At 37.4% G+C, this 14,714-nt stretch overlaps 2 protein-coding genes across 4 annotated transcripts; both read left to right on the top strand.

Moving 5' to 3' along the window:
- Nucleotides 1–356: 356 nt before the first annotated feature.
- Nucleotides 357–8,613, top strand: LOC120251656 (golgin-84). 3 transcript variants are annotated; one of them, XR_005533468.1, is made up of 21 exons: nt 357–496; nt 1,346–1,426; nt 1,593–1,642; nt 1,746–2,363; nt 2,487–2,549; nt 3,543–3,620; nt 3,718–3,921; nt 4,085–4,141; nt 4,251–4,325; nt 4,399–4,470; nt 5,159–5,221; nt 5,311–5,409; nt 5,882–5,959; nt 6,195–6,263; nt 6,843–6,890; nt 6,999–7,094; nt 7,214–7,290; nt 7,666–7,731; nt 7,810–7,908; nt 7,996–8,040; nt 8,431–8,613. XR_005533468.1 is itself a non-coding variant. In XM_039260257.1 (21 exons), exons 1-21 carry the CDS (start codon nt 469–471, stop codon nt 8,500–8,502), a joined length of 2,118 nt encoding a protein of 705 aa, XP_039116191.1. In that variant the 5' UTR covers nt 357–468; the 3' UTR covers nt 8,503–8,613. The 3 variants fall into 3 exon arrangements, 2 of the variants coding, with proteins under 2 accessions (XP_039116191.1, XP_039116192.1); XM_039260257.1 differs by having other exon boundaries at nt 7,686–7,731; XM_039260258.1 differs by having other exon boundaries at nt 1,593–1,649; nt 7,686–7,731.
- A 777-nt stretch (nt 8,614–9,390) lies between these two features.
- On the top strand, nt 9,391–14,133 carry LOC120251604 (casein kinase 1-like protein HD16). The gene is given in 17 exon segments (XM_039260181.1): nt 9,391–9,996; nt 10,563–10,697; nt 10,778–10,851; nt 10,945–11,014; nt 11,108–11,163; nt 11,254–11,325; nt 11,490–11,584; nt 11,707–11,773; nt 11,894–12,023; nt 12,106–12,324; nt 12,410–12,552; nt 12,631–12,805; nt 13,009–13,099; nt 13,181–13,338; nt 13,430–13,531; nt 13,533–13,619; nt 13,725–14,133. Coding segments are annotated over 17 exon segments (2,058 nt in total). The 5' UTR covers nt 9,391–9,672; the 3' UTR covers nt 13,785–14,133.
- Nucleotides 14,134–14,714: the final 581 nt, after the last annotated feature.

Raw genomic sequence — 14,714 nt, 5'->3', positions numbered from 1 at the left:
GACAATTATTTCTTGGGTGCCATCATTGTCTACTTGTATTTATAATGCACACATTCACTACTGTTGGATCCAAAGCATCCTTTATTATTATTATTATTATTATTATTTTTGGTACATAAGAATCTAATGCCCAAACAAGGCATTCTTTATGTAATTAAGTCATTTTCATTTTTATTTTTTAATATTTTTAAAAAAACTCATAAAATTTTTGCAGTATAAATGGAGGGAAAAAAAAATCAAGCTTATAATGGGTCCATAAGCCCACTTCCAAAGGCTGTGGGAATGGGCTCAACAACAACAACATGCCCAATTAATAAGGTTGTTGGGCTGGCACTTAACACATCGAAGCTCAGAAGCGAACTCAATTGATGAACGCGTTCAACCACTTTCTTCTCTGAAGATCTCCGATTCCCAGCCTTCGCCTTCGATCCCTCCTCCCCAATCTCCGGCCAAGGGTCTCCAATCCCCATGGCTTCTTGGCTTAAGGTCGCTGAAGGTATTCTCCCCCTCTCCTTCCTCTTTTCTTCTCTGAGAACCAGTGATCTGAATCTTCTTTGCTGATGATCTCGTCCGCATCTGTGGATCGGTGAATGGAGAGTTGGATCTCTCTTGTGTTTTTGTTTTCTTATTTTTTTTTTATTAATGTTCTTGATTGTGTGATTCTAGCGCTTATCGGCATTTGGTTTTTTTTTTTTTACTCGCTTTTAACTGGGATTTAAATTGATAGATTTGTTGCTGTATTCTGTGGATCTTGGCATTGTTATTCAATGTGTTTTGTTGTCAGGTTGAGTTGGATTAAGTTTTAATCTTGTGAATTGATGCTAAATTTGGTTCGCCATTGGATTGTTTTTTGATAATTTTCCATTTAATTTGGGTAGCTCATTGGGATGTTAGGATTTGCCATGCCTGATTTACTTTGTTGCACCTTATCAAGTGGAAAAAACCCTCACAGATGCGGTGTTGTAGAGTGTGTTAAAAATTTTGTGAATTTGAAAAGTATTATGTGCCCAGCTTGCAGCAGGAATAGCATTGATGCAGAAGCTGATGATTTTGTATAATGGAGCTTAGTTATATATGTCATTCGCCTTAAAAGATAAAACCTGCATTGCCAAAATGTTTTATGGAAGGTCCTATCTTACTATGATGAGGCTTGCCTGTTTATTACCAAAAGAGTTAGGAGGCTTGCATGATGAAAAAAACTTTACAAAATCCCCATGTACTGTGGCTCCCATTCTTCATATGCTTTGATCTTACAACTAATTTTTTGTGTAACACTTTTACTCCTTAATGCAACATAGATTACCCTGTATTGTGAATATCCTAATTGGTTAATTGTTTCTTTTAGACTTGCTGGAAGTTGTGGATAGAAGAGCAAAACTTGTTGTGAGTGAGTTGTCAGATGAGCAGTCTGGCACACAACCATCAGGTACAAATTCTACTCTAGGCATCTAGCATGGTGGCACTTATTTACTTGTTATGCATTTAGTAAAATTTTATATGCATAACAGTCCTGTCTGTATTACAGTGTCTTATTAAACAAAATAATGTCTATGACTTATGTGTAATATTTGTTTTATCTTGCAATTGACAAGGATCTACTGGTCATGAGGCTCCAGCCAGAGGAGTACGAGCGAAGGAGAAGGTTGTCTGTCAGTGGACTTCTGGACATACTTCATGTTATGTGCTTTTTCTTTTACTTTAGTCGACAATCATCTTGTCTCATAGTCTTGTAATTTGTCTCACAGGGTCACTCAAGAGTTTCTAGTAATGGCATTCCAAAAAATATCAAACCTGGAAAGGAGGAAAGTGTACAACTATTGGTTCCATCTGTAAACCGTGAAAAATCTGAGATTCCTCCATCTGAAAATGCTGTGGTTGCTAATGCTGATATTATTGCTGAAGTGAGCACAGATCCACTATCTGAAACTAGTAAGGAGAATATAGAAGCTTCTGATGTTCCTTTGGAAGAAGCTCAAAATGAGAAAGGTGATGATGAAGCTGCCAATTTGACAGAGGTTCCAGTTACAGACAATGGCAATGAGATCACAACTTCCTCTACTATTGATGATGCCTCTGATTTAAACTCAAATGATAGGTTGGAAAAGCCATTTGTAGGCAATGGAGATGACAATATTGTTGGCGATCTTTCCCAAGATACTGAACTTAAAGTTGATTCTGCTGATAAGGATGCATCTATGCTGGTTGACCAAGGTGAACTGGAATCTGCAACAGTGAAAAGCGAGATCACTGGCAGCACCAAAAAAATTGATAGAGATCCATTGCCAGACCCTTCACAGAAGATGAAGCCTTTTGAGAATAAGATTAATGCTTCCACCATGAAAATTCAAGAACAACTTGATGAGGTATACTGTGTTGATATAAGATACTGTCTTGGGAATGATTTGCATCTGAAATCCTCGACATGAGCATACAGATGCAAGTAGACCCTTTGTCTCTCTCATGGTTAGGGAATGATTGCTTTGCAGGCTCAGGGACTACTGCAGAGTACAAAGTCTACTGGTCAGTCGAAAGAAGCTAGATTAGCCAGAGTAATAAGCTCTCCTTGCGCTCAATCTGATTATTATTTATTTCTTTGTTTATTTTTGTCTCCCTAAAGGTCTATCAATAGATAAGGTAGGCATAAAGAAGCTTGTTTTTGTAAAATATCCTGAGACTGGAGTAGAATACCTTAAAGAAAATACTAAAACTATTGCGTAAGATGAACTTGCCAAGCTTGAGGAATTCAGCCATGGACTAAAGCTGTTGTCTTTAATGTTTTCATGATTTAGTCTCTGATATACATTACTTTATGGTCAGTGACATGCAGTGAATAGCTATCTTGTTTTTAAGAGAGCAAAGTTATCAAATGTTAACTTCATCCAAGATGCACAATTTATTGGAACATGATAAGGACCTGCAATATTTATAAGAATCAATTACTTATTGAAATAATTTTGATTTTTTCCTGGGTTATGTGTTCTCATTAGATGTTCACCATGAAAAAGAGAAAAAGGTTGATGGGTGGGTCTGGAGATTATGCCTACTGTGGCCTGTTCAATTTCGTGATGAGTTGTACTACCTAACTTAAGTTGGGTGCGCTCTATTTGTGTATGAACTAGCTAGCATTGTGAGAGTAGCTAATCATGTCTTTTGTTTTGAAAATTGGTTGTGAAATCGGGTGTACTCAACTTGAAAGAAGCAGAAGACATCATGTTGATTTTAAAATGTAAAATATAGATGTGCCTTACAAGGTGACTTTTGAAGACCTTAAGTCTCAGATTTGTGAACCCTGTGCTGTTGTCCAGTAGCACTTGCGGAGCAAGTGTTGGAAATGCACTTAGGCATAGAGGAAAAGTTTGCCTTAACTATTATTCATTAGTTTTTTCTGTCCAGCCATAAGTGATATTTAGAAGAAGCTTGCCCCAGTTTCAGTAGTAAAGGCCCCACTTTTTTCTTGGTTGACTTATTTTACTTCAGTTTTTTCTTTGCTTTGCCCACTTTTTCGCTCTTGACCAATAAATGCAGTCCTTTCAATTTGATAGGTTTGTGCTGGGCTCTCATCTCGCCTTCAAGAGTACAAAGCAGAGAATGCACAGTTGGAGGAACTTCTTGTTGCAGAGGTAATCTGATGAAGACAACCTTAGCTAATGTCTCTTATGTTGGCCATTGAACCAACTGTTCGTCAGTGACATGTTACTGTTTATAATTGCTTGGCAGAGAGAACTTTGTAATTCGTATGAAGTTCGCATAAAGCAGCTTCAACAAGAACTATCCGCATTTAAGTCAGAAGCAGCTCGAGCAGAATCAAGTATGTCTGAGGCTTTGGCTGTGAAAAACTCTGAAATTGATGCTCTTGTGAACTCACTTGAAGTTCTGAAGAAACAAGCTTCTGCATCTGAAGGAAAGGCCACATCTTTACAGGTATTATTATTAACAGTCAAGTTCTTTTATTGTGCGTTATGTTTAGTTCAGGGCCATGTCTAGGTTGGATTATTTATATCAAATATATTTTATTTCTTAGCAAATATCCTTGATAGCTATCGAACCACATCCACTGATGGTTATATTTTTAATCCTGAACCAGGTTAATATGGAGGAGATTATGAGGAGCCGAGAGCTAACTGAAACTCGGATGATGCAGGTTTTAATGACCTGTTTTTATGAGTGCTTATCAATTTCTATACCTTTGACCTGACCAATTTTGGAAGCTCATGATGAATCCCTTTTTTTTTTTTTATTAAAAAAAACAGGCTTTACGAGAAGAGCTTTCTTCTGCAGAGCGTCGAGCTGAAGAAGAGCGAGCTGCACATAATGCCACGAAAATGGTGATTCTTTGGAACGATCAACTCTTCTCTTTCCTCTGAAATTTCTTGTTTATAATTTTCTTTGTATTGGCAGGCAGCAGTGGAAAGAGAAGTTGAACTGGAACATCGAGCCCTTGAAGCGTCCAATGCTCTTGCACGAATCCAGGTCAAGATAGTATTATATATTAGGTGCCATATAGGGAGTTCAGCTTTCCAAGTTACAGATAATTCTCATGGAAATTTTCTTGGAAGAGCTTAATAATATCCCAAATTTGTTGAAAGTCAATGAGGGATAATCAGGAGGAGGCTTACATATTTCTGTTCGTGCACAAATATTTACAACCTAAAGAGTTTTCACATGTGTTCATGGAGCCCTTTTCTATTTTGATTATTTTATTTGGTCATCAGTCTTGGTCTTGGAAAGCGATATCATGACGATGTTCAGTCATGAGTTACTGTGTTCATGATATTCTTTATGATTTCACTTCCCATGTTCTGGCTTATGATTGAATCCCCACCATTGATATCTCAACCTTTTTCATGCTTGTTCAGTTCTTCCAGTAGAGATACTCTTAACTTCTAGGCACTTGCTGCATGTGGTCTTTGACTTTGATTTCCTTGCTGGGTCTTCTATTAATGCTCCTAAGCAAATCCTTGTTCTGCTATTCTTCCATATGTCTTCATATGTGCATCGTAGAATTAAATGGCTGATTTGGTTTGGGGTTTGGACATCCATGTTCTAAGACATTTGATACTACTGTCAGTCTTGCTGCTTATTTGTGTGCAAAAGTTTTGCTTGCCCTCATTCTCTTTGGAGGATATGTGGTTAATTTTTGAGGTTAGTTTATTTTCAGAGAGCAGCAGATGACAGCCAATCTAGGGCAATGGATCTTGAACATAAACTTGCTTTGCTTGAGGTAAGATGCTTCCTTTTTACTTGCCTTTGCAACAACAGAAAACTGACTCTGTGGTTCATATTCATCTACTAATCACTATACTGTATCAGGTTGAAAACTCATCTCTGACCCAGAAACTGGAGGAATTGGAAGTTCGTTCTCGTCGTGGGCAGAAGAAGACATCTGAAGAAGCTAGTCAGATCCTTCAGGTGGAGACACAATCACACTGTAGTTTGTCCTAACTTTTCATGTCAATAGCAACTTTAATTAATATGAATCTTTGTGAGTTCCAAGCTTGTCGGACACATTTCTTCTTTTCAAGTGCTAGCTGTTTATTGTTCTGGACATTAACTTTCATTTATGAGCTACACTTCTACACATATCTTGACTTTTCTTATTTTCCGTCATTTGTCTGACCTCAATCATTGATTTTTTTACTCATAAAAAGTACTTTTTAGTTGCCTACCTTGAAGTGGCAAGGTTTTGCTATTTTAGTTAACGAGTTTTGTGGTTCTAAAAGAATGTCACTGCTACCTATTATGAAGGCAGTGAGCTTTAAAAATCAATTGATTTTACCTTGTAGGGAGGACCAGATATGTTATTTTGCTAATTCATGATACCATTACATTTTTCCGGATTTACTTTCAAGTTGATCCCTGTTTCTTGTCTTCAAAAATTTAGATGCAGGCATGGCAGGAAGAGGTGGAGCGTGCACGTCAAGGCCAAAGGGATGCGGAGAGCAAGATCTCTTCTATGGAGGCAATGATTCTGTCCTGTGCATTAACTGGATTTGTTGAAATAATTTTCTTGAATAAGGAAACGTTTAGATAATTACTGACCATGCACCTGTTCCTGGCCAAGATATATTTTTTTCACCTGTGATAGTTCGTGATTTTGGTTTAACTTTATTGATGCAAATCTTGTGATACTGATGATATGATGATGATTATGACAAAGCATTTTAATTTACAATTTTTTTTTTCCGGTTTGGCAGGTTGAGCTACAAAAGATGAGGGTGGAAATGGCTGGAATGAAAAGGGATGCCGAACATTATTCACGTCAGGCATGTTAATGTTGCCTCCATTTCATTGTTAATAAGAGATCATCTCATGTTTCATTTATTTAACTCTGGTTTCTAGTTATGATGAATCTCATTTTTTGTTGTGGGCAAGATTTTTTGCACTAAGCTTTTCCATATGGGAGTATTACCTGCCAGAATTGATAGTTCCATTCCATGTGATTTTTTGTCGGGAATATGTATCTTCCATTTTATTGTACCTCTCTGACATGACAGTGGCACCCTTGTGTGGTTGAATTTGCAACCTTATTACCCAAGTAGAAATATAATTTAGAATGCATTGTTAGAATATTTCTGGAACAATTAAAGCCTAACTAGCAAATTTAATACTGGGTTCCTGAGTGCTGATGGCGATTTTATAAACCGACCAATACAAATATTATGATGAACTGAAAGGTACTTAGATGTAATGTTTAGGTGTTTGTTGTTGTACATTTCTTCCTTCATTTTTGTGGGATGTAAAGGAATTCCTTTTTGGTATGAAACAATGTGTATTGATGTATGTTGTTTTACCTTAAATCCTGTTCTAAAACTGGATTCTTATTCATGGTATATTTCTTGCAGGAACACATTGAGTTAGAGAAACGATACAGAGAGCTGACTGATTTATTGGTATGCACATATTTGCTAATACATATTTATACTTTCAAAAGGTGAAAAAGATGATGTAGATTAAATTATTTAATAAACTTGTCTGACATCTCAATATGATTATTTTAGTATCACAAGCAAACACAGCTAGAAGCCATGGCCAGTGAAAAGGCTGCTGCAGAGTTCCAACTAGAGAAAGAGGCAAAACGGCTTCAAGATGCACAGGTTTGTGCTTTTAGCTATTGTGGTTTCTTTTTAGTATTTAGGAGCTAGCTCACTTGTTCTTCATCTTTGATCTTTTGAGACTTGTACTGTGTCATAATTATTGGACTTCTAATGGGTAGGCTGAAGCAGAAAGAAGTAGAGCTTACCGTCGATCATCTTCTGTATGGGAGGAAGACACTGATTTAAAAGCTCTTGAGTATGAGTACTTTTCCCTTAAAATTTTTTGTCTTGGACATTTTATTAATTTATTCATTATGGTTTCGGTTTGCTCACCTTGATATGGTGCCATGTATTTATTTCATACTGCATCTTTTAAAACATTTGGTCAAAGTGTTCCAAAGAAAAGAAAAAAGCACAGATAGATGTGACTCATATAAAGATTTATGTGGAGCACTGTGCCTCATATATGCACTGCAGAGAACTATGTCCTATGGTTCTGTTATGTCCAAACATCAGATTGATACTATTGCTGAGACACAATATTTATATTTCGTTCTGTGTTCACCCTTTTTTCCTCCTGTCAAGCTCATGTGCAAAAAATAACTGTTGGTGTTTTTTTGATTTGCTTTAGTACTGATTATTGTCCGACAGGCCTCTCCCCTTGCATAATAGACATATGGCTGCAGCCAATGTTCAGGTGATACTCCACAATCCCTACTTGTTTTTATGCTTACCTGCTGCACAATTCTGACAAAAAGGTCCTTATATCTCTCAGTTGCAAAAAGCTGCTAAGCTTTTGGACTCAGGAGCTGTTAGGGCAACTAGATTTCTGTGGCGGTATCCAATTGCTCGACTGATTGTACTCTTTTATCTGGTTAGGATTTTCATCACCATTTATTCTGAAACATGCCCATAGAGGACATTTGAAGTGTTTCTTTATATAACTATCTTTTTGATGCAGGTCTTTGTGCATTTCTTCTTGATGTATTTGTTGCATCGTCTTCAGGTATACTTTGTTCATAAAATGAAACTATAATCATTTTCTGGTCTCAACCATTCTTCAACAGATCATTCTTTTTTAATGAAATCATTTGATACATTCAGAAACAAACTGAAGTAGGGCTAACTATGCAGAAATAAAAAAAAAAAAAATAGTACACACTGCACGTGCGCATACATTCATATGTTAATGATTATTAGGAAAACTTGAATCATTGCAACTAGGATTACCTTTGCCATTTTGATTTTTCCGTTTGGGCAAGAAATTTATAGCTAAAAATCATTCGTTTCTAATTAGGCATGCACTAGTCTTGCTCCTGATGTAGGTGAGATCAGTATCAGTTTCATTTACTTGCACTTTAACTACAATTCATTTACTTTATGTTGATTTCTGCAGGAACAAGCAGACGATTTTGCCTCGAGAGAGCTTGCAGCTTCAATGGGTCTTAAGAATTCAAGCTTGTTGTAAATTGTCGTCAAACGGCCAAATACCGGCAAATACTTGGTCCCCAGTCCAGCATCAGATGGCATTTCCTCATAGTATAACTGTATAAGTACCACAGTGATGTTCTAACTTTTGGGTTTTCTGATGTATATTTTCCAATATCTCCATTCTTTTAACTTTCAAAATAATTACAAACATCAGTGCATATCCAATGACTGTAATTATTGATGAGAAAATTAACTTGTGGTATATGGTGAGACTTAAATGAAAAGTATGATAACCTTGAATAGTTAGAGCATCAGTACTGTACAACACTTGGGTTAAAAAAAAAAAAAACTTATGTTAATATTTTTGAAGATTCTTGATTCTTCTTTCTGGTGACCTCTAGAGAAATGCCCAGATTCTTATGTCAAGCGATCAAACACGGAGGCAGGATATACCAACCAAGTCCACTTGGAAAAAGGTCCCCTCAAAAAAAGGAATTCTATTAATTTCCTTAATAATTTAAATAGAAAAATAATAATATTAGCTTGAACCAAGTCTTTTTCTTATTGAAGATTTTTTTTCTTTCTTTAATAATTCAAGCCAAGTCTTTTTTTAAAATTAAAAACCTTTAAAAAGTCAAAGAGATCTTTTAAAACATGAAGGTAAGACCTAGTGTTTTTTGGCTGGTCAATGACTCAATCTTCATCAATCTTGCAGCCCAAACTATGATTACCGCTTTAATTCAAAAGTTAAAAATTAATAAAAAAACTTGAGATAAAAATTAACTTTCATCAACCCCTTGATGGTGACCGTTTGTTTGCCTCGGGATAAGTTTTCTCTAGCAAAAAGAAGAGACGAACTTGAGGTAACTGTAAATTTCCAATAATACCCATCCCTATTTCTTTAAAGACGCACTAAACGCATCCACAGCGCATCTTCGTCCTGTTTCTCAACATCGCTTCCAGAACTCGAGAGCCGAAGCCCTCGAGCCCCCCCAAAATCCCCAATTTGTTTGATCGCCACCCGAGAAACCCTAATCGCTCTTCAAATCGCTTCTTTCTCTTCGATTCTAAGCCCGTGCTGCTGCGATCGGAGATCGTCGACGATCCTCGGGGACGAGCACCGTTGAGGATTCTCCTCCTGAGAGATAGGATTCTGTGGAGAAGCTTTTCTTGGATGGACGGAGCCATGGGGCTCCATGGATGAAGGATGCCGGAGCTGCGTAGTGGATCGCGCCGGGGCCGGGCTCAGCCGAATCCCGTAGTCCAGAACGAGAGGCCTGCCGCAGGGGTCAATAGGAGGAGGAGGGCGCCAGCGAGGGGGCGGCAGCCCGCGGAGGAGATTGTGGTCGTTGAGCCCAAGGAGGAGGTTGGGCTTGCTGAGGGCGTGGGGGAGATCGGTGGGATTGGTGGAGGGGAGGAGAATAGGGAAGGGGTCGGGGAGAGAATGGATGAGTTTGATAGCGGTGCGAAGAGCGCCGATAAACTCCCTGGTGGGGAGGATGAAGGAAGCACAGCTCCGCTCCCTGAGAAGGTTTGCCTTTTTCTTTGTATATTTTTTTGAAGTTAGTTGAGATTGTTACCGTCCTTGAGGTTTTCTCGTTTTTGTTTCAGTAGATGCAGTTGCTGATTTTCTTGTGCTTCTGATTATCTGATTGTATTTTTCTTTGCTGGTAGTTGGTTCTCCATAATATTCAAGAAAATTTTCATTTTCTGATTTAGTTCTTCTCTATTTGTTGTTGTAGAATGCCCTCTTTATTTGTGTTCATGGAATTGTAATAATTTATCTGTAAGCTTGATTTTATTTCTTTGAAAAGAGTGTATTTTAAGCTTGATCCAAACATCAGTTCATGATTTCTAGGAGGAATAACTAATTGTTGATTTGAGGTGTATACTTGAGACATAATACGTGCTTGTATTCATCTCTTAGGGAGATTTGTTGACAATGTTGTGGTGTTCACCCTTCATTTATGGAGCATATCTGGCCAGTAGCCTTTGTTCTATTTCTTTATCTATCCTCTCAATCTTTAACCACAATGACTATACGTTTGATCCCTTAAGATTCATTGTTTGATGTTTCGTCCTTTGTCGCTTGTGCAGGTTCAGATTGGCAATTCACCCATTTACAAGATTGAAAGGAAGCTAGGGAAAGGTGGTTTTGGACAAGTATATGTTGGTCAGCGAATTTCTCCTACTAATGCAAATGATAGGATGACTGGCCCCAGTGCTGTGGAGGTTTGCTTGTTGTTGAACTTTTATTTCAGCTCATAATTCTTTTCCTTGTGTTGATAAATCTCACAATGATTGATTGTAAGGTGGCTTTAAAATTTGAGCATCGAAGCAGCAAAGGCTGCAATTATGGCCCTCCCTATGAATGGCAAGTTTACAAGTGAGTAATTTCATTGTCATTTGTGTCATCATCTCCATTTTCTACATTTGTCGTTTGTGATAATGTTGTCTTTTATTGTCTATCCAAATTTAGTACTCTTGGTGGTATTCATGGGGTGCCACGTGTGCATTACAAGGGTCGACAAGGGGACTATTATGTTATGGTAATCTAACATTTTGCAAGTATCGTTTTGTTTATGCTTCAAGATGATGCTTCTTGTTCTAAGAATTATACTTGATGACTGATAATTATTCAGGTTATGGATATGCTGGGGCCAAGCTTATGGGATGTTTGGAATAATAATTCACATACGTGAGTGTTGCTTCCAACTGAATGTTATTTTTGTTTGATGCTTACTAAGCTTTTCGCTGAGATATTAATCTACCTTTCTGTCTTGTGCAGAATGTCGATTGAAATGGTTGCCTGTATTGCTATTGAAGCAATATCCATTTTAGAGAAGATGCATTCTAAAGGGTATTTTTGTTTTTTGTTTGTGTTTTTGATGAATTACTAATTATGTATATATGCATATTAATTGTAATTTCTAGTTAATGAAATTATTCTACTGATTGATTTATTTTCTCATTATGTTGTTGCTGTCATATGTTAATTTATTTCCTAACTCTTATATATCCCAGTTATGTTCATGGAGATGTAAAGCCTGAGAACTTCTTGCTTGGTCCTCCTGGCACGCCCGAAGAGAAAAAACTCTTCCTTGTTGATCTTGGTTTAGGTAATTAATAATTTCTAGATTTTATGGAGCAATAATGGCCACCAGCTGTAGTTCATTTAATATGTAAATTGCTGGTATGTCATTTCCTCCTTTTTAATATTTGTTTCTCGCATGAATATCAGCCACTAGGTGGAAAGACACATCTACCGGCCAGCATGTTGAATATGATCAGCGGCCTGATGTTTTCAGGTGTGCTCCTGCAATTCTTTTTCTTATTTTACTAGAAAAAGGATTTAATTGCACATTTTGGACTAATCCTCCTTAGAGATTGTTGTGCTATGCTTACCTATTATTACTTGAATTTTTCAGGGGAACAGTACGTTATGCTAGCGTCCATGCACATTTAGGAAGAACAGGAAGCAGGAGGGATGATTTAGAATCCCTTGCGTACACACTCGTCTTTCTACTTCGTGGCCGTCTACCCTGGCAAGGATACCAGGTATGGTCATTTCACCTTCAGTGCATGGCCTATTGAACTTCTTTTTCCTTTTGGGCTCATGTTCTTTCTTATTTGTATATAGGGAGAAAATAAAGGATTTCTTGTCTGCAAAAAGAAAATGGCCACTTCCCCAGATTCCCTATGTTGTTTCTGTCCACAACCTTTCAGACAATTTGTCGAGTATGTGGTCAACTTAAAGTTTGATGAGGAACCTAATTATGCCAAATGCATCTCTCTTTTTGATGGCATAGTAGGCCCGAACCCAGACATAAGGCCAATCAACACTGATGGTGCTCAAAAGGTATAATTATGGGCTTCATATGTCTGTGTCACATCATGTCATGAAATTTTGTCTTGATACAAACTAATGGTCAAACACGCTGCAGCTTATATATCAGGTTGGTCAAAAGAGAGGCCGGTTGATGATGGAAGATGAGGATGATGAGCAACCAAAGAAAAAGGTTAGGATGGGGATGCCGGCGACTCAATGGATTAGTGTCTATAATGCCCGGCGACCTATGAAACAAAGGTGTGTGCTTCATATCACACAACGAGATTGAGCGGCCTCACCTGACTGGAAGTGACTTATCTCTCTTTGATGCTTTAGGTATCACTACAATGTTGCTGATGCTAGACTTGGACAACATATTGAGAAAGGGAATGAAGACGGTCTTTTTATCAGCTGTGTTGCTTCTTGCACAAATCTTTGGGCACTTATTATGGATGCGGGCACTGGATTTACTGCTCAAGTTTATGAGCTGTCAGCTAATTTTCTTCATAAAGTGAGTACTCATGCATAATCCTCTCTGGGGAAAGTTTTGGTGTTCCATTTGTTTCTTTTGTGACTAAAGTTTTGGATTCCTATATTATGAATTCTTCACAAGCTTATTATATTTTTCTGGAATGTATATATCTATAACCAGACCATGATTATAAATTTGAAAATTTGCATAAATGTCTTTTGTGTTTCTGGTTTTCCCTGTAGGAATGGATAATGGAGCAATGGGAGAAAAACTATTACATTAGTGCCTTAGCTGGGGCAAACAATGGAAGCTCTTTGGTGGTGATGTCTAAAGGTAATGCCATGAATCTCAATAAGGTATGGATGCTTGCTATAATTTTCCTTACACTAAAACCTTTTTCACTTTTTGCTCCAGGTACCCAGTATGCTCAGCAATCTTACAAAGTCAGTGATTCTTTTCCTTTTAAGTGGATAAACAAAAAATGGAGAGAGGGTTTCTATGTAACTGCCATGGCCACTGCTGGAAGTAGATGGGGAGTTGTCATGTCTCGAAATGCTGGCTTTACTGATCAGGTTTCAGCATGAGTGAACAAAGTTATATATTGAATTAGAATTTAGAACTGGGGATAATGATATTTTACTGATTCTTTCTGCTGATCTTTAGGTTGTTGAACTCGACTTCTTATACCCTAGCGAAGGTATCCATCGAAGGTGGGACGGTGGTTATCGCATCACTGCTACAGCTGCAACATGGGACCAGGCTGCATTTCGTCTTAAGTGTGCCCAGGAGGAAGCCATTAGATGAAACACAAGAGACTCTTAGGACTTCTGCTTTTCCAAGTCAGCATGTGAAGGTGGCTTATTTATTCTATCTTGTTTACTTTTGATGGTATACTAGGTTAGTACGTCAAAGTAATATCCTTGGCATTAACAGAGGAATGCTTTTCATATTCTTGCAGGAGAAATGGGCGAAAAATCTTTACATCGCGTCTGTATGCTATGGTCGAACAGTCTCATGAAATTGCCATCAGACTCGGATAACTAATGTCACAACCAACTTTTCTTAACTTCTATACAAGAACACAAGCTTATGCTTTTGAGAAGACAGCTGCTCATTGGGCAACAGTGCTTGATGTTTTTTTGATGCCAAAGCTTTACTTTATTGTCGCCCACATCGCCTGTGAGCTACAACTAACATCTGGTGCAGTATAACTGTTGAGTTTTTGGAGATACCTATACATTTAAAATGGATTGTCAGCATCCTTAATTATTCTCAAGTCTGTATAGTGAATAAATTTTTCTTAAGAACAGACAAATCCTAAGTCTAATGCTTTTTTAAATTTGATATTTCATTTTCCCTCCTGTTCATTGTTTTGTTATAACTATCATACCTCAGTTAAATGCCTGAAACATTTTGGGTGTTTAATTTGTTGTATTTGGGTGTTATCTTCTTTTGTTCAATCGTCCAGGTGTTTTTTTTTTTTAGGTCTATTTTGCTGACTGGTAGGTTTACCTTTTTTTAATTTTTTTGGGTAAATCTCATTGTTATTGTTATATAGCGCTATTCATTCTGGCTGTTCAATATCTGTGGCTTTTTTGAGAATTCGACGGAGAACATCATGGTCTCCTCTCTGCCTTTATTAGATCTTTATCAACTCATGAGGATGAAGTTCTGTGTTTTTCAGTTCCACTTGGTACCTTTTTTAATATGCATGCTGATCAACTGAGTGTATCTTACTGGATATGGTATATGGTTACGCCAAAATGTATAGCTGTTGATTACTGATATAATTTTGATATAAGGAAGCATTTTTTATGCTGATAAAGCCATGGAAGAAAACAATATGACTCTCAAGGGGATATGCATGTTTCATTTATTCTGCATCTTCTGACTGTTGTATCTAACTAACATTTGGGTGGTATTGGAGAAATTGTTCTATTTGAATCAT

The sequence above is a fragment of the Dioscorea cayenensis genome, chromosome 20, assembly GCF_009730915.1.
Source record: "Dioscorea cayenensis subsp. rotundata cultivar TDr96_F1 chromosome 20, TDr96_F1_v2_PseudoChromosome.rev07_lg8_w22 25.fasta, whole genome shotgun sequence".
Taxonomy (NCBI): Eukaryota; Viridiplantae; Streptophyta; class Magnoliopsida; order Dioscoreales; family Dioscoreaceae; genus Dioscorea; species Dioscorea cayenensis.
The sequence above is the reverse complement of the archived record's forward strand: the minus strand, read 5'-3'. Positions and strand labels throughout refer to the sequence as shown.